The 18970-nt window shown below is 42.3% G+C and overlaps 1 protein-coding gene across 7 annotated transcripts in view; it reads right to left on the reverse strand.

Annotated features, from left to right (window-relative positions):
- The window catches only part of ARVCF (ARVCF delta catenin family member), a 250175-nt gene that overhangs the window by 84339 nt on the left and 146866 nt on the right, over positions 1 to 18970 (reverse strand). For all 7 annotated transcript variants that reach the window (XM_039724775.1, XM_039724776.1, XM_039724777.1 and 4 more), the window contains one exon: positions 3430 to 3588. In XM_039724775.1, the coding sequence (XP_039580709.1) occupies positions 3430 to 3588 (159 nt within the window). The remainder of the gene's footprint in view (positions 1 to 3429; positions 3589 to 18970) is intronic.

The following is an 18970-nucleotide window of genomic DNA, read 5'->3' on the forward strand; positions in this document are numbered from 1 at the left end:
AACAGGCTCCCTTTAACACCTGGCAGTGCTCCAGCCAGCAGCAAGAAGTGGAAGTCTCTCCCCAAGGTGACTTTCACTGTTTTAGCTTGATAGGTATTTGGCTTCCAGAGATATTATAAAGTTGAAATGAAGTGTTATCTGCTACATCTTTTGTGCAATGAATGCTATGTAGGGACTTAGTATAACACTAAAAGAATAACAGGTAGGAGAAAATTACCCAGAGATATCTCATTTTGAAAAGGCAGATGTTCTCTATTTAAAATATGTCAAATATTAAATTCTATTACGCCTTTTTCCTGCTTCACTGCTACAGGCATTTTCAAAGATGAGGGAAAAGCAAAGCAAAACTGTCAATGCATCTAGATTAAGGTTGTTTACTTAACACACTATTGAAAAGAATAACCTCTATAAATAATGGGTTTGAAACAACTGGGGAAGGAACAGAATAAAGGAACAGCAGCATCCAGGAGCATTCACGTTTACAGCCTTTGCTGTGCTGCATTTCAAGAGGAAGAATTTCAGAAGCATCACTCTCCAGCAAGCCAGAAATTCACACAATTTAGCAAAAATAAGTGATAATTTCCTTTTAATAATCAAAAAATGGCATTAGGTTGACAAATCCCCACATAAACTATCCAGCAAAGAAAGAATACATTTGAAAAACATCTCTGGTCTCTCTGGCTCTTAAAAAGCCATGACCTGTGTTATTTCCTCTGTCAGAGGAAGTATCTTATGCCACCACCTTCTTTGCAAGACAGATTTGCTGGAGATTGTGGCTGACACTGCCCAGCAGAGCCCTTAGTTACAGACACAACAAAAGCAGGCTCTAAATCCTTCCTTAAAGGGGCCTGGAGCATGCACAGCAATGCAGAGCACCAAAGGCCATTGCTCAGAGTAAAAAGAAAAGGTGAGCACAAACCTACTCCCCTGAGCACAGTGTGACCATCTCAACTTCACACACTGGAGAGTACTGAAAAGGGATGTGAGGATTCCCACCACAGGAAATGTTGCTCCTCTACAAGGACAAGTACCACCTGCACACAATGCAAGGCAAGATTCATGTGGGGGTTTTTGGTTTGGGGGGGATTTGTTAAGTGTATTTTCCATTTCTTTAGATCTGTGAGGGAACAGGCAGAGACACAAAACTGCAGCTTTTGGGCTCAACATCTCCTTCTGGCATGTAGGATGGCCAGCAGCATCTCCCATGCCAGGAAGATTTCTTCAGCACCCTCCTCTGAGCAGCAAAGTCAGAATTCTGCCACTGCACAGAGGAACCAGGAAATGTAACATTCTCTGTAAGGCTCCCACACATAATAGCTTGAGCTATGAAAGCACCATGACGACACCTATTACAAATTATTGTGTCAATGACAATTAACTCCAGGGCAATTAACTGATGCTACTAAGCCCCAGTGACACAGTTTTCATTTTCACAGTCCCTACCAAAACAAAATGCAAGCTGAAGACCAAAGTGATGTAAAAAACATGTAAAATCTGACCTGAGACTTGTATCTAAGAGCTGTTAAATCTATGCCTTTTTATCATAGCAAGGAGAAGTCAAAACAAAACCATATCAGAGGCAACAACCCCAGCAAAGTCTCAGCACCTCTTCTGAGAGTCAGGGCTAAGCCAGGCTGTGTTTTGACATTTCAGAATCACTTTTCTCAACAACTAGGATTTTAGTATTTTTTTGCTGGTCCTTGTAGCAATGAATTACTAGGAAACAGCTCCAGGTAGCACTTAAGCTGCAGTCAGTGGCATTGTCTGAAACAACACAAACGGAGAGTAAGACATCTGCACATCCCAGCCCCGTCCTGGACACACTTCAGTGCCCGCAATGACCTGCAGTAGCACAAGAAAGCCTTGCTCTTTGAAATGGAACAGTAGCTCCAGGGTTGCTGTTTTTTCAATTTTCCTTTCCCATATGCAGCTACAATGCCTGTTTTGAAGCTGCCACTGTACTCTCCTGTGGGAAGATGGAAGAACAGGAGGTCCCCAGCACAGAGGAGAAAATCACACCTCTGAGCCGTGACAAACACGCAGCTTTTATCAGTGCCACAACCATTCCAGACAAACTGCTCACTCCATGTGGTCCTGTTATCTAGGTGAGGCATGGCCTCACCTCTATTTTTACAGTCATAGCTATAATCTTATGCCCTTGCAGCCTCCTAAAACTATGCACTACTATTAGTACATATAAAAAGATGTCCATCTCCACTGTAATTTTATCACTTCCTTCCTGCAAATAACAGTTGTTGTTGCTGCCACTAGAAGGAAAATAGCATTTCTTTCATGTAAGTAACAAATTAAATACATTAGATTAGTTGAAGAGCTAATAAAAATGCGGGGTTTTTTTGTTCATCTGTTTTATTTTTAAGACCTTAATCTCCTTCCAATAGTGAGAAAATAGGCCAGTTATATTTACCTTGTAACTAACTGCAACAACTATTAAACCAGATACTCAGTTTATTATAATTTGTACAGGTCTACTGACCTCAGGAAATCAACATTCATTTACTTCAACCTCAGGATCTGATGTCCTGAATAGACATCCTAGAGGACTGCAAACCTGGAACCTCAGTGAAAATAAACACTAATTTACACAGCGACCTCTCTTCAAGTCCTTTTAACACAGAAAGCAGTTGAACAATCCTCTCCCATTTTTTAAAAATCAGTCCTGTTTAGAAGTTTTTAAAAAGGGAATCACCCTTTATCTTTGTAACGTTCCAGTGGTACTGAAAGCATGCAAGGCAGCCACGAACACACAGCACCTGCTCAACAGAGACTGTACAATTACCTTACACAAGGCACAAAAAGATATCAGGAAAATTAGAACGCTGCCACACCTGTAATCCAGCCAAACCTGAGGTACAGTCACTTGAGAGCACACCCAGCTTTCCCCATGCATTAGGAGTAAGATGCCATTCACAAGATTGTTGCAGATTTTAAATGCTATGGTTTTACTTACACAGGCTGCTTCTTGTGCTACAGGACAAATGCATAATCACATAATGTTTTTATAGATTGTCACTAATTGAAGACATATTTTCCTCAGCCAAGCCCTACCAATTAATCAATTTTTGTTTGCAGGGCAATGCTGAGAAGTGCCTCAGTAGAATGAAGTGAATATTACAAGAATAATCAGCCTGAGAAGGGGTTCTGGTGTTTTTGTTTGGTTAACCTGGATAATTTCTACTGTTCAGTTCACAGCTCCATGAACAGCAGTATCAGCACAGCTGATAGGGAGCAATCTAGACACAGAGGTGAAACTGAAAAAGCCCTGAACTCAGCTCTGCTGGCAAACACGATGCTCAGAACCAACGAGGATCACAATAGCATGACTGTCATCACTCAGGCTACTCCCTGCTATTTCTATTCCACGATTAGATGGCACTTTGCCATTCTCCTCAGTGGTTATTAACCTCTCACCTTGGTTTCAGTTCTCCTTGTGGTTCCATCTTCAGAAGTGACAATGGACACGTGGGAAGTGGGAGTGCCTGGGTCTTCCTCCACAGTAACTGTCTCTTCCACCATCTCTTGAGGCTCTTGCATCATTGCTATTGAAGTCTGGTTACTGGGGCTTTGTTCCTATAAAGAAGCAGGTAAAAAAAAATTAACTTCTCACTTCTACCATCATGGTATAACTATTCTACTGATTTCAGCTTCTTTGACTGGAAAAACCACATTTTACCCAACAATCTGCAAGCAGAGATTCAGAGAAATGTGTACCTCCTGTTTCAGACAAGCTTGTCGCAGCTGTGCTGGTATGACTGGACTCAGTGCAGCAAATAGAAATCATGTGAAGCATCTATCAAGTACCTCATACTAACAGGCAACAGACTAAGAGATTACTATCTTATATTTAAATCTGCTTTAAGCTTTCTTCTTTTCTTCAGCATAGAAGGAGTGGAATTTTTGTCTGCAGAAACATTCTTTCAGTTCTGCAGTGAACAGGCCTGCTGGCTTTCAGAGCAGTTAATCTTACACACCATTGAAAGCTTCTTTACATTTGATAAAGTACACTCAGTTGGAGACTAGAGAAGGCTATAAAGCATCAACACCTACAATTAAATAGACACCTCTCTCAAACTGCCCAAAGCGATGATAATTAAAGAAAAAATTCATGGCTAGAGATTAATTCACTGAAGTTCTTCCCTTCCTACATCTTCACAAAGTCTGTAAGGTCTAACTGGCTACAAGCTTATTTAAATTTTTAACAGATAGACAACATAATAAAATCTAAACAGAAAGAAGGGAGATCACAGGCGGGTTCCTGCAGGGATGCTGCCTAAAGAGAACGCTCTGCTGCTCGCCAGCACCGGCGTCTGAACCTTCCTTTTTCTTATGCAATTGTGTGTTCCAGCACAGAAATCAGAGGAGCTCCCTTTGGAAGATGAATGTCTTTCAGAAGTTTCCCAGCAAGAGGCCAATAAAGAATCAGCTTACTCACTGAGAACTCAGACTTTTGCCCAGCATTATGAATCCTCAGCCACGTAAAATGAAACTACAAACCGATCATTTCATTACAAGCCCTGAAGGGATCTGGCTACACAGGCTTTAAAGCCAAAGCAGGGCTTCTCTTGGCACATCCTGTCAAACAGACATGCAAAGAATATCCTTTATTAAGGACTATATAAACACACACATATTTTTACACATATATTTTAAAAACAAAACCCAGAAAATCCAAGAAGAATGACACAGAGCCCAAAACTGCAAATTGCACACACTTTGCCAAAAGCAGAGTCTGGACAAATCCACTCTATCTCTTCATATCACATGAAAATAAAAAGGCTTGGGATGAACCTGTTGTAATAGAGGTGCTCAGCCTAACTACATAAAGGTTTAAATATCCTCCATGTGTGAACAGCTTCATCACCAGGGAACTACAACACTACATTTTGTATCATTTAGAAAAAGTGCATTTCAACCCAGCTACAGCCTTTGGATTTCCCCTTTTGCTGTGCCATATTTCGTGCAAGCCCCCAGTGACTTTTTCTGCTGATGTCTCATTAAGGTCCACATTTAATTCTTGTATGATCTATTATTTCTCTTTAAACAAGCTGAGACGTCCCTGCCCAGGTTTCCTGTATTTACAGCTGTATTCTGACCTTCTGGAACTCCAACTTCAGTAAGGAAGCCACTCCCATTTTCAGGTAAACACTAATATTAACCAAGACCATGACAAAAAGCCTCTGCCAATCACCTCAGTCAAAATGCAACAGAGACAGCCTTCACAGGTAAGGCACCAGAAGTGATACAAGCAGGCACGACTTCCATTTCCACTGAATCACAGAATAACTCAGGTTACAGAATCAATGAGTATAAGGTTTCTGAATTCCTAAAGAAAATCCCTCCTTCCAGTCTGCAGGATTCAAATCATTAATGGCAAATAACTTCTGATACAGGCTGAATTCTTCATGGTAGAGTTCAGATGGCACATGGTGCTGCCTTCTGTGCATGGCTCCAGAAGGGGAACTCCTGCAATAAATACATTATTCTCTTCACATTTTTCTTGAAGATACTGTGTTGTAACTGCAACTCCCTTTCTCACACCCCACATTTAAGCTTTTCTCCAAAGAGAATAATTTACACAATACTGCAGTAGAGACTCAGAACTTATATTCATCTTCACTCAACCAAACCTTACCAAGAACAAAGAAATCAGTTGCGTGTAGAGGGTTTTTGCACAACACCTCATCCCTGTAAAGCTCAACACTGCTTCAAGGTGAACCCTCTCACTCCTCTCACACATGTATGTACACACACAGCTCATCCACCACCTTCATTTCCAGCTGCACTTGAGGTGCTGGCATCTCTTTGTTCCCCTTTAGACTTTATACAGGCACCCTCTGTTTTCTGAAAATAAACCTGAGGAGATGGAAGGTGGAAAGAAATATTTTGTTCTTTGAGCTTTTGCAATACTTTTTCTTTATTAAAAAAAAAGCAAAAAACAACAAAATAGAGAGCCTGCCTTTGTGTTCTGACTGCCTGTGGGGCAAAGGAAACCTTAAAAGCAAGGCACTTAAACATGAGCAAATTGCAAGCTAGAGCATATTGACTTTAAATGAGCACTGTGCTGGGCTTTATCCTCTGGCTGCTTCTAAAATGAAGATTCAGGCAGATATAGTACAGATCTGCGTTCCTACAAGAGAAAACTATTGTTAGCAAGAGACTGTCCTAGGAATCAGAATGGCTAAAAGCTTGCCAAGTTCAAGGCAGATATCTCAACACAGACAGGTTCCCAGCCAGCATCGAGTGTCTTCCGTCTTACCATGTGAGCTGCTGAGGAATGCCGTGAGCCAAGGGACAGCCTGTCACCCAGCCTACCCCTGAACTGCCTGAACCAGGGGGTTCTTTGATCTCCAAACCCAGTACTTTCTCTACATTGCCAGCTTGGAGCTGTCACAAGCTAACATTAACGTAGGAAAGATGCAAAGGTTTTGTTATCTGCTTTTAGATGCCATCATTAAGGATTTCAGGTCATCACAAATTGCAGAAACTGGGACACATTACCCCTTTCAACTACTTCCTCTGTGCTCAGCTTCGAAGCCAGTATTTAGGACACTCTTTTTTGCTAAATACACCTCAGCATCTCAGATTCCAAACATTTGGCAGGTATGCCTAATTATCCAGAGTAAAGCACAAGCTGCTGGATAGGGCTGGAACATGACACCCCTAATGAATAATGCCACCAGTATTTCCCTGCCTGCTAGAAGGATGTTAATTCCAGTTCAAAATAACATACTCATTTACCTTACTGGAGGCTTCCAAAGCAAAAGCAATGTGATTACAAAACTATCAAACTGTAAGAACAGATTCCAGTGCAGTTATTGCATGTGGTGTCAGTAGTCATGACTCTTCCTTTTACTTTTTTGAGACCAAATGAATCCCATCCTGTTGATTTGTACTTGCATCTCCAGTGTGCTTTAAAAAAGCCAGGCTATTTACAACACAAAGCAACAATCAATTTACCTCCAGCCTGTAAAAGTTAAGCGCAGATGAAACAGCTAAAGACCTTGTAAAATAAGCAAGAAACATAAAGTAACAGTAATTCTTGTTTTGTTAAAGAACAGTGATTTATCATTTAGGGCACATATCTCCTAAGGCTTATTTTGCATTAGACTACTATAGTTTCTGTAATCATCACCATTTCAATTCCTAGCATTGTATTTCCATCAAAGTAGCTATTTTGTATCTATTTTAATAAAAGAATAACCTCCCCCAGGAGCATCAGACATTCTACTTCAAGACAGTAAACAAAGTTCTTTATTCTCTGCCTATGGAACAATTTTAAACAGTCTGCAAATAATATAAAATTGCAGGAGATTATTATTTCCACTAAAACAGCCTCTCTTCAAGAACACTGAAAGCATGTACATCGAATCTTCATTCTTCCCAAGACCTCCTTTGTTCTGAAGATTGCAGTACAGGCTATTCCGGCTACTCCTTACTCCAGGCTACAGTCAGATACCAGATTTGAGGGTTTTTGCAAAGCACAAAGGCAGGATTCTACATCAGTGGACATGCTTGTCCTCAGCCAACCTCAGCACAGACAAAGCTCAAGTGTATCAGCTCCTGTGAAACACATTACAAGTCTGGGCATAATTAATGGCATTGGACAACAATGCTAATTGAATTAAATGTGGATTCTCTCTCCTCTACTACTCTTTAAATTACTTGTTAAAGCTTCAATCTCTGCAAAGCACAAGATTATTTCCAAGTGCAAAGCAAGTGAACACTGGCTCTGCTGGAGTCAAGTCTCAGGCTGATGTTGTGTCCCAATGGTCTCCTTCCCACTCAGGTCTGCACTTCCAGCTCAGTCATGTCCTTAAGCTTTTATTTGCTGAAGGCATGTGGAGAAAGACACAGAAGGCAAATCTGCAGGAACACAGCTGCTGAAAAAAAGTCTGTCTTGAGATCTGCATCAGACTAGAACGTCAGAGAAGAAGGAAATCACTGATGGAATTTGTTGCACTTGGTATACTTGAGGTAGACCTTTTCTAGTACGAGATCAAACTCCCCAGCAGCTGAAGACTCTCAAATCTGGCTACCACAGCCTCCTGCCTTGTCAGAGCACCCTTCTTTCACCATAGCCTCAAGATCCCTGCTGTCTCTCTGTCCTGATTTGTCCTGAGAGCTCTCTGTGCATCTCAGCAGTGCAAAAGCTGGATTCCAAGCTGAGCAGCTCGTGCCCACCACTGAGCCTGTGTCACCTGAGGAGCACCAGGACAGGAAACTGGCTCACTCTTTTTAATTTGTTCTTCAAAATCAGGTAAGCCCTCGTTCACTGCAGTGCTTGCACGACTGCAAGGCAGGGCACCTTCTGCAACACATGGAGACCTGAGGTTCCAGGACTGCCACAGGCTGTTCCCCCAGTTCAAAAAACACAGCAAGGTCCAAGTCTTCAGCACCAAAGCACAAGTACACAGCTAGACCCAACCAAATTCTTCATGTCTGAAGAAACATTGTGCCAAAACTGGAATCAAAAGATGGCACACTCAAGCAAGATGGCTCTAGAACAACAAAAAGCACATGGACCAGCCTGCACTGAAACCCAGGCACACATGATGCTGGAAGGGAGTCTGTAATACAGACAATGACTTAAATATGGGAATACATAAATATCGACTTTGCTGCAGATAAACAAACCTCCATTTAGTAAACTTCCTTTTTTGTTTTCTCATGTGAAACAAAATGTGGGGTTTATATACATAAATATATATATTTGTATACATATATATTTATGTATATGTATGTATACAATGGATTCCATGCACTTCAATGTGAACCCAAGCACATCAACCTATGAGAAAGCTCGAAGCTCTGCTAGAGCTCTGACAAGCTCTCCCCTAAGGCTGGTCAGCTCACAACAGAAGGGAAACGTCAGCCCCAAATGAAAGCAGGCAGTCCTGGCACGGGGTACCAGAATGAACTCAGCCCCACACCACAATGCACCAACTGTTTCCTGAACACTTACACACTTCCTTTGTCCTTCAGAAACACACACGACAAGCAACGAACAAATAATGCCAAGAGCTTTTAAAGCACCAAGGTTAAAGGGAACATTTCAGCAACTGGAGAAAAACCCTTAACTACAGGAGCTCTGAAAAGCCACAAAGAGGAGCGAGGTTTTTTGGAAGCAGACATGGTAATTCACCCTTTGGAGGCATCACACCTTTCAGGGAGAGCAAGAGGAGGAGGTGAAGGAGAAGGAATGAAACCCCAGACAAGGCCTGGAGCAGCAATATTCATCCCTCAAGTCCAGCAGGACACACTGGGGTTCTGTTCAGCCACGCGGTAGCTGCCCATCAAGAGGGAAACCCAGCGCCTGCCCCACGGTCAACAAAGAGCCCTTTTATGCTATTTTAAACAATCTGAAGTGTCTCAGTTAATGGAAGACCGGGCAATTGGCCCTCAACTATTTCTAATTGACTGGAATGATGGATGAAGCTAAAGGGAAAGCTGACCCACTGAACTTTTCCATACAAAGCTAGGAAACTGAAGGAGATTGTAAACAGTTTATAAGAACGAGAAGTGGGAGAGGCAGAATCCCAGAGGCTCTGCTCCTCTCAACCTGCTCTTAAGTTGTTTCAGACTAAGGAAAACAAAGAGCTTCAAGTCTGAGCAACAAACAACAAATACATGGGAAGGCCTAAACAAATCGGGTATTTTTCCCATGCTCTCCTCCCCTTTCTCCAGGAGCTGTTTAGCCCTGCCATGCAAGCTGGTCCTTTGAATCAGAAAGGGCAATTTGTCACTCTGACAAGGTGTCTCTCAGGGCTCTCTATTGCCTTGCCCTGCTCTTCAGATTGACTGGGTGTTAACCATGGATGTCAAGACATTACATCTCAGTCAAGCTCAACAGATGTGATGATATGTACTTAAAACTTGCATGTTAATCAGTGCCACTACATTAAGGCAAGGCTCAGGAAACCACACATGGCCCTAGATTTTCGGAACAAAACCATCACAAGAAGCTTTGCACTGCAAAGGGCAACAGTGCTGCCATGTGACAGAGCTGTCTGCTCACCTCAACAGCTCCTGGGAAGTCTGAGGACACACACCTTCCAGATGGGGAAATGGATGAGTGATAGGTTCAAATTCACACCATCTAACTTCAGGCAGCTTAGCAAGGTATCTAAATGCAGGATAACCTAATTCTTTATTGTTAGTCAAAAAGAAGAGTAGGCACTTTAGAGAACAGAACCTGCACAGACTAAATTACTTCCTTGGACATATCCAGCGCTTGCCATTGATTCTGCACAGAAATTTTATCAAGTGCTTCCAGACAGCATTAAAGATGGAGGATGAATCCAGGCCTCAAAGCCCCAATGTAAGTACTCTGTGTAGAACCCAGAACAGGTCAAGGGTATCACAAGTCATCACTCAGTCCCTTAGTCATAACCCTTTTTCTCCCAGTAGTTCAGCAAGATCAAATAGTGAAAGAGAAACATAAGCCATTATTTATAATATGAAAATTATACAGGAAAAAAACCAAAAACAAAAAAAAAAAAAAAAAAAAAAAAAGAAGGTAATATGAAAATTATACAGGAAAAAAAACCCAAAACCAAACAAAACAAAAAAAATAAAAATAAAAAAAAAAAAAAAGAAAACCCCACCAACAAAAACCATACCCCAAAACAAGAAAGAGCACCTGGCACACAGAGAGCTCTCCTTCCCTTAACTGTCGACAGCATGGCCAGTGTTTATCTGGACAGCCTGCCCAGTAGGAAACTGAGCAGGAAATGACTGTTTCTCACCAAGATTTGTACAGAGAGTTCACTGCCATTTGCCAAACTACCTCCCAAAGACAAATACAATGTAAACCTGCATGCCTAATCTTTGGCCAAACCCAAAACAGATCTGACTTGTTTCCTCTCTGGAGTCTTTCAGATGAACTAACTAAGGCTAAATTAGGGAAAGTTTTAGTGGGACGATGTTATATCATGGATTATAATTTTCCACCAAGTTTTTTCCTTCATCTCCACCTGCTGCCTCTACAGCACTGGCATTAAGGGTGGTGTGGATGACTAATTTTACATTCCTTTCTGCAAGACAAGCATTCAGATTTCATTTCTTCCAGGTCCCACAGAGTTTGGATCACAAATTAAATGGATGCACGTATTACTAGAGATCAAGTCCACACACTTACATGCATATGGGAGTCAGAAGTACAAGCTAGGTCCTTCCTCTAAACAAAACAAACAACTGTCAGTCTGGCAGGTGAGAGCAGGTTTCTTTATGCAGTCTGTGTGTCCCAGACTCTACCCCAGCCACCTTCACACATCATTAGTGAGTTAAAGCAAAGCCTGCCAGACACAGCCAGTTCTAGGCTGACACACACACGCCTACTTGCACTGCTACAGAACCACCTTGGAGAATTGCTGTTAACTTCAAGGCAGATGTAAACCATCTCTGCATTCTTTGAATTATGACCAAGGCTGGGGCATTATTTGAGTGTCCTAGGAGCCATATCAGATCAGTGTTAAATTTAACTCATCTCCTCACCCACTCACAATCTCGCTGGTAGATCTGAACTATGCAATAAAAATGCTTTTTATGGAAAAACACACAACACAAAAGCAAAAAAAAAAGAAAAAAAAACCAACAAAAAAACCCCTTTTCTAATCCTGAGGGAAACAGAACAAATGGACCACTGATGATTGTTTAAGCCTGCATTCCAAGAAAGCTATTTCTTAAAATAAATTATTTCTCATTCTAGGGAATACAAAGCAATTGACAATAAATCCAATCAGCCATCTCACAAGGACTGTGCCTGCCAGTGTCTCCCACTATGAAGCCCCAGAGCAGGTCTGCCTGGCAGTGAGGCAGCAGGACTGCGTCAGCCCAAACAGCTCCCCAGGAGATGACCCCTGTTAAATCACACACTGCTTCCTCCCTCTGCATCTCACCCTGCTCCAGCCCCCACCAAAAGCCACGGTCTGCACCCAGCACAGCAGGAACGTGGGAACAGCCCCTGACCCAGCCTGGCTCCTGCAAGCCCAAGAGCACAAAAGGGACAGCAGGAAAGGAACCGTGCAGGAGGTCCCTGGATAGGTACAAATCCATTGCAACACCAAAAGACACAAAAAAATCAACAAAGCCAAAGGCAGCTCTGACTGCTGTAAATCTTCCAGATGGAAGAGATTCCAGCAGAAAGACAGTTTTCCCAAGTGCAATGCAGTTACTGTGCTATTTCAACTACCCAAGAGAGTTCACCGATGGTTTTTTGTCCAGTAGTCTGTTTATTTCACACATTTTCTGTTTATTCCCTAAGACTGACATTATTACTCCTACTTGTACATGGCCAGACCTCACACACTGGGAAGAGGGCAAGTGCCTGGGCTAAACTAGCAATAAAGAGTATGGAAGGAAAAAAAGAAAGGGGAAAAAAAACCCCAAACCAAACAAACCCCCAAAACAGAAACAACCCAAAACAAACAAAAAAGAAAGTGAGCACTTGGATACTAGAGAAAATGCTGTGTAACCCAAACCAAACAAACCCCCAAAACAAAAACAACCCAAAACCCCAAAACAAACAAAAAGGAAAGTGAGCACTTGGATACTAGAGAAAATGCTGTGTAAGAACATGTCCAGTTCTCATACCCACAGCTGTGGAAGGATGCACTGCTGGGCTCAGAGCACACCCAACAGAGCAGCCAGAGAACAGGATCAGAGGTCTCTCTGTCACACCCAAGGTCCAGTTATTTACCTCAGATGAAGCTCAAGGAGTGATCTGATTACAAGTCAAGTGCCTAAAGGTATAATGGAAAGCTCATGGAGAGCCCTTCAGAGAGAAAGGTTTAACCAGTGCCAGTGTCTGTGATGGAGACTGACAAGACACACACACACATTTAATTTTAAGACAGCAAGTGTGAATTGTGCAAATAAACAAGAAAACACATGGAGGAATTTTGCTGCTGAACAGGTTGGGCCTAATTATTTTAAAGAAATATATTTCCTTTTACTCATAAACCTGATAATGGAGTGGTGCACACAACTGCTCACACTTGATTGCTACAACACTCTGAAGATTTTTCAGGCTAAGAATAAATTATTTAAAGCTTGTGAAGGAATTCCCCATCCCCCCCCAGCCTGCCCTGAGCAAACTACACTTACATGCAGTCAAGAGATTTTTGTCAGCCACAGAAGGGGCTAATGATGCCTGCTCATCTTTTGGCCTACGGAGTTGCCTCTCCTCCCACCAGTGAGCCCCTTCTCAGCTGCCAAGCACCCCTTCAAGCAAGGCCAAATTGCAAACCAGAGCACTGTGTCAACTGAGAAACCACCACTGCCCAGGAAGTCTGTCCCATTCCCCAGCCTTTGTTGTCTACAGCAGAGCTCCCAAAAACCTGTTGTGCCAGCGCAGCTGAACTAGCTGTGGGATAGCAGGAACCAGTGAGTGAAGGGGAAAAGAGAGGAGCACCATTTATCCAGGAACTGCCACCTAGAAAATTAATGGGAAACCACTGGCTCCATTCAGTTTATAATAAGAGTGCTCAATATCGACAGTCACCCATTCAGCAAGGACTGCTATTACAGCATGAATCTCAGAAAGGAAAAAGTCATTTAAGCTAAGTCATTTAAGTCACTGCCCAGAGGTAAATACCTTCACCAGCAAAGTAAAATAGTTCTCAATTTCTTAGTTAAATGTGTTTGGCTTTTTCCATTTGTCATCAGCTCTGGCTAATGGTTCCACATACTTGCTGGAAATAGGCATCTTTCTATGACACTCACTCCTCCTGGCACTGTGAATACAGTCAGCTCTTCTACACTAAAGCACTCGAATTGTAAAATCCTATCACGTTTGCCAAGCGCTCAATTATTTACATAGTACCTTTTTATTATTATTTCTGATGTGTTTTTGTTTGGGACTTCACAATGGAATTCAAATATGATGAATACTGAGACAAGATGCAGCCCAAGAGTCAGCAGTCTAAATCACTTTTAGGCAGGTTCTCAGAGGGCTTTTGAGATAGAGCCATTTCTCAATTATTAACACACACAGATCAAAACAAGAGATCAGGATGAAATTAGGGCCTTGCTATTAACAACCATCAGTCAGAAAGCTAAACCCGTGCTCTGAAGGCTCCACTTCTCTGCAGTTGGCAAGACAGGCTGTTTGAACCTAAGGACAGGACAGCTGCGCTTCCCTCCCACTCCTTGTTATGGTTTTATGCCAGAAAACAGAAACTTTAATTTTTCCAGAGAAGCCCTGCCAAACTGAGGCTGCAAACAGGATATGGTGTGTTAGTAAACTCCTAGGCAGCTTGCTCACACCCTGGCCAGAACCACTCAAAGTGCCTAAATCCCTACATGCACGCTGGCAGCAGTGACAGTCTCCTTTTCACACACAGGATCCTCCTCTGTTAGACTCCTTTTGTAAATCAGGTCTGCACTGGACATGCCATTTTCACCTCTCCTGGCAGAGCATGCAGCACCCAGGTACCCAGTCTTGCCTTCTCTCCTTTATAGTATGACTCACCTCCACTACTAAAATTTTGGCAGAAATGAACCAAAGTCCTCCGTAAAGCATTAGCTGTCCTGGGATCATCTACACACAGCTGTCTTTCCCAGAGTTCAGATGAAGCAATTTTATTTTTCTCACAATTCTTTACAAGGAATCAAAGATAAACAGTCATCCCACCCACCTTTTTTAACAGTAAAACAGACTCAATCACTACAAATCCAGCAGCAGCAAGTCCACCACCCACTACGAACACCCTACCATAAACACTGTTCCTGCCTCCAGGATTCACCCTGAGCACAGCACTGGGAATATTCTCAGAAACATACACTGGCAGGGTTCATCCTACTTTGGTTTTCAGCTTGTGGGTTTAATTTTTCCCAAGAGAAAGCCAGTGTCTTTTAATTCCTTCCCAGAGGCTCCAGCAGCAAAAAACACCTTCAAAAAGGTGCTGCTGAATCCACAAGTCACAAGTCAGATTTGCTGACTTGGACTAACTCATCACTCAATTATATCAACAAATTGTTATCAAATAAATTAATCTGACAGAAATCCATAATATTCTACAATTCAACTTGCTAAATCAGGAGTATAACTGTTAGTAACAGATAAATGTATGCATAGAAGATGGTAAGTCTGGCAAACAGTTGCAAAAGCAATGCTGCAGCCTGAAGAACACCAGAAAAAGATGAACAGAGGACAAAAAGCATTACAAAATGCATGAGGCTATCCAGGGAGGGCAAAACCAAACAATAAAGCATGACATGGAAAAGGGAGGACAGATAAAAATGAGAAGAGACAGAACCCATAAATGAGAAGAGTGTCATGTGGAAGCCAAATCAGTGGCTTTCACATGAAAAAAAAAGTGGCAGGAAAAGAGAAGGAGGGAGAAAGAATGAAAGAAATATTTCAGTTTTTAATTCCATCCTGTTAACACTACTTTTGTTCACCATATAAATCTTCTGGCGAGCAGTAGCTCCCTCCACACACGGCAGTATATTAAGATTCTTTATTAAGGCTTTCTAAACACCATAATGTCATTCTTTGGCTTTTTATGCGGTTTGCCTAGACTATGTTTTTGTTGCTAAGCTCTCATTAGATGTGTATCTTGTACTGACAGGGAAGAGATTATAAAACACAAGAAACCTGAGCACAAGCCCAGTATTTGATTTGACACAAGTGAACACTCTCAGGCAACAGCACGATGCCTTGTGTATGACTTGGGGACACTTCTGGATCTGCTCAGCATGAACAGAACGGGTCTGAACTGTCCTGTAGTGGTGTGTGAGCAATTAATTTGGGGCAGTACAGAAAGGGGAGGAGAGCTCAGACCCAGATGTATCACAACCCCCCTCCCACACCAGAAGCTCCCGTGCCAGCCCCAGCACTTCCAGCCCCCGGGCAGGACAGCTCACAGCTCTGGCAGAGGAGCTGAGGACTGCCAAGAGAATGCTGCCCCGAGCCACGAATACCAGGGAAGCACAAGAACAACACAACACAAAGATGGAGCCAAATTAATAAATCTTGCTTACAAGGGATGACAGCACATCAGGGAGAGCAAATGTACCCATCTAGTTACCCGGGTGGAAGACAAAGATATCCATCCTGAACAGCAAATTGTGTCCAACACCATGAACACTTCACACCCCACAGGCAGAATGCTAGCCTGATTCTACACTTAATTAAATTATCTATGTCAACAGTGACCAAACACATCAGCATTTACAGCCTCCCACCATTTATCAGTTCACACACGCAGAAATTAAACTGACTCCTGAACAAGGAATCATCAGCAACTCCGATCACAGAAAAAAACACACAAAAAAAATTTTTTTGCCAAGACTGAGCACGGTTCCATTTGGGAAATTACATGAAACCAAAGTATAACTGTATCATTCACTTTACAAAAGCCACCAAATATGTTATAACAGGTTGTTAGTACACATCTAAAATGTGTTTAGAAACCCAGAAAATAGACCAGATAATGTGCTCTATATACCCTCAGCAGCAGACATTACAGCTATTCTTAATCCCAGCTTTGTGAATCTGGTAGACATAATTCATTGTGCTTTTGGATCCATAATATTTTGCAAAGCACTGCAGTTTGCTGGCTTACAAACCTGCCCCGCCAGCTCACTGTGTAGAAAGATTTCTGCTGACTTCACCCACCATTTCAGTTGCACTCATCAGGGATTAGTATTTTTCTCTGCTAAGGATACAGGCTGCAAGCACCAAGTAGGAAAGGTTACCCATGTGGCTGAAAAGACAGGTAACATTTTGCTAGGTGATAAATATACACACAATGAATGAGCACTTAAGGGGCACTTGACTACTTCTTCCCTGAAGTTCAAGCAGCATATTTAAATTTCAACTGCTTTAGAAATTTTACTTATTTTAAAATATATAATTGATAAAGTCTTTTTATCATGCATTTTATATCCATAACTTCTTTAAGAGGAAGTGAGATCATCAGAGAAGCCCCTATATTCTTCACAGACTTGCATGAAAAAAATTCTCCTCTTCACAACTTCACACCTGCACATGTACCACAAGAAATGAAACAATTTTTAATGGAGAGTATTTAATGTAATGTTAAGAACCTAAGAAACCACCCATAACTTCTCTAAGAGGAAGTGAGATCATCAAAGAAGCCTCTAGTTCTTCACAGACTTGCATGAAAATAATTCTCCTCTTCACAACTTCACACCTGCACATGTACCACAAGAAATAAAACAATTTTTAATGGAGAGTATTTAATGTAATGTTAAGAACCTAAGAAACCATGAAGGTAGCAAGCACTTCTGGTCCAGTCCTCTACTGGTAAGGTCACATCTGAGCACTTTGCCCATTCTAAAGCACTGCCATGTTTTGAAATGAAGGTGGATTTCCATCACAGGGATTTGCACTCCCATAGCAGGCTTCTGTCTTCATATGAGCAGGAAGAGAAGAGAAATTGCAATACAAGTCTTTACAATTAATCAAATGGAATTTTACACCATTAAAATGGAAACTTCAGAACAAATCAGTGAGTGAGCTGCTTCAACATCACACCTGCAGCAAACCCCGCATCAGAAGAGAGCATCAGTGAAAATAATTTCTTATAATAATATGCAACATTTTCCAGTTTGAGCAGTCAAGCAAGTTCAAATGGTCAAAAAAACATTTTGTAAACCATTTGGATCTTGTTTCTCCTAAGAAAGTTTTACTAGAGAACCAATTCATTATCAGGAGCAGGTGGAGAGATGTTAAAGTCTTCATCATCAATGACCATGCTCCAGCAGAAACGTTCACTGTTCTTACCCTTGGAGCAATATGAACGTGATGGCAGAACAACGAATTTACTTCTAGAAGAACACGAGTTTGTGGAGGTTTGGAACTCGGGTGAATTACCCTGCAGTGTGTGTGAACTATCCAGCCTGCCCTGCTCAGCCAGTGCAGGAGCACAGAGGATGCAAACAGCTGCTCACTGGAGAGGAAGGCTGCACAATGCCAGCCCACTCCAGCAGCTGTGTGTAGTGTGTCTCAGGACACCCAGGAGCTGTGCCAGAGCTGATCATTCCAGTGCACACACGGATGAAGGAGCTCCACAGGATGAGAGCTCAGCCTGCCGGGCCCAGCCCAGCCAGCGGGGCCGGGCTGCCAGCCGTGTGTGCTGCCACCACGCACGTGTGACAGCGCTGGTGGCTCAGACACACCCAGCATCAGCTGCACGCTGCCCTCCCAAAGCCTGGCAGCAGCAGTCTGGGGGAGGCACTCCCCAGCCCATCAAGAAATAACAAGTGACAATTCAGGAAAGCATGTTTGCTATTCGTTCATGCGTGCAAGCAATCTTGGGCCAAACAGTGGATGTGCTAAAAGGTTTTCCCCAGAGGAAATGTGTCTATTAATTAGTATCTACTGAATTAATTGGTTCCCCATATGCTCTGCTGTACTTCTAAAACTGGAGCCCTGTTGCTGTTACTGAAAGGTGTCAGGCGTGGTGACTACCCAGGAGGTTCATCAGAACACTTCAGTCAATCTGAAAAACTAATTATGTTTTTGTATTCATCAAATTCACAGTGTATATACCTATGGTTAAAGACAAGGAAAATGCATTTAAAATCTCCAATCCATAATAATTTTTAAAAAGCCAACACACACTTACTTCATCCACAAGTGTGACACACAGCAGAAGCACAGAAGGAGGTGCTGATCTGTGGCCATCAACTCATCTCTTGGCTCTTCACCTGCACTAACCCTGGCTGATCCTTTCTCACAATGTTACATTCCTTACACCAACCTGTTCTAGCAACTGCTGCCACTACTACCAAACTAACCTTTACATCCATCACATCCTCTCCCACTCCCTTTCATCGGTGCAGGAAAGGTATTTTTGGATTCTGACTACATCTGGCACAACTCTGTGCGGTGACATAATTTTTCTAATGTTATCAATCTCTCAATGAGACACTTTATTCAACACAGGTCAGTGTCAGCTGGCAGGAACCACAACTCCTGTCA

This window comes from Passer montanus, unplaced genomic scaffold, assembly GCF_014805655.1.
Source record: "Passer montanus isolate IOZ18808 unplaced genomic scaffold, ASM1480565v1 scaffold53, whole genome shotgun sequence".
Classification (NCBI taxonomy): Eukaryota; Metazoa; Chordata; class Aves; order Passeriformes; family Passeridae; genus Passer; species Passer montanus.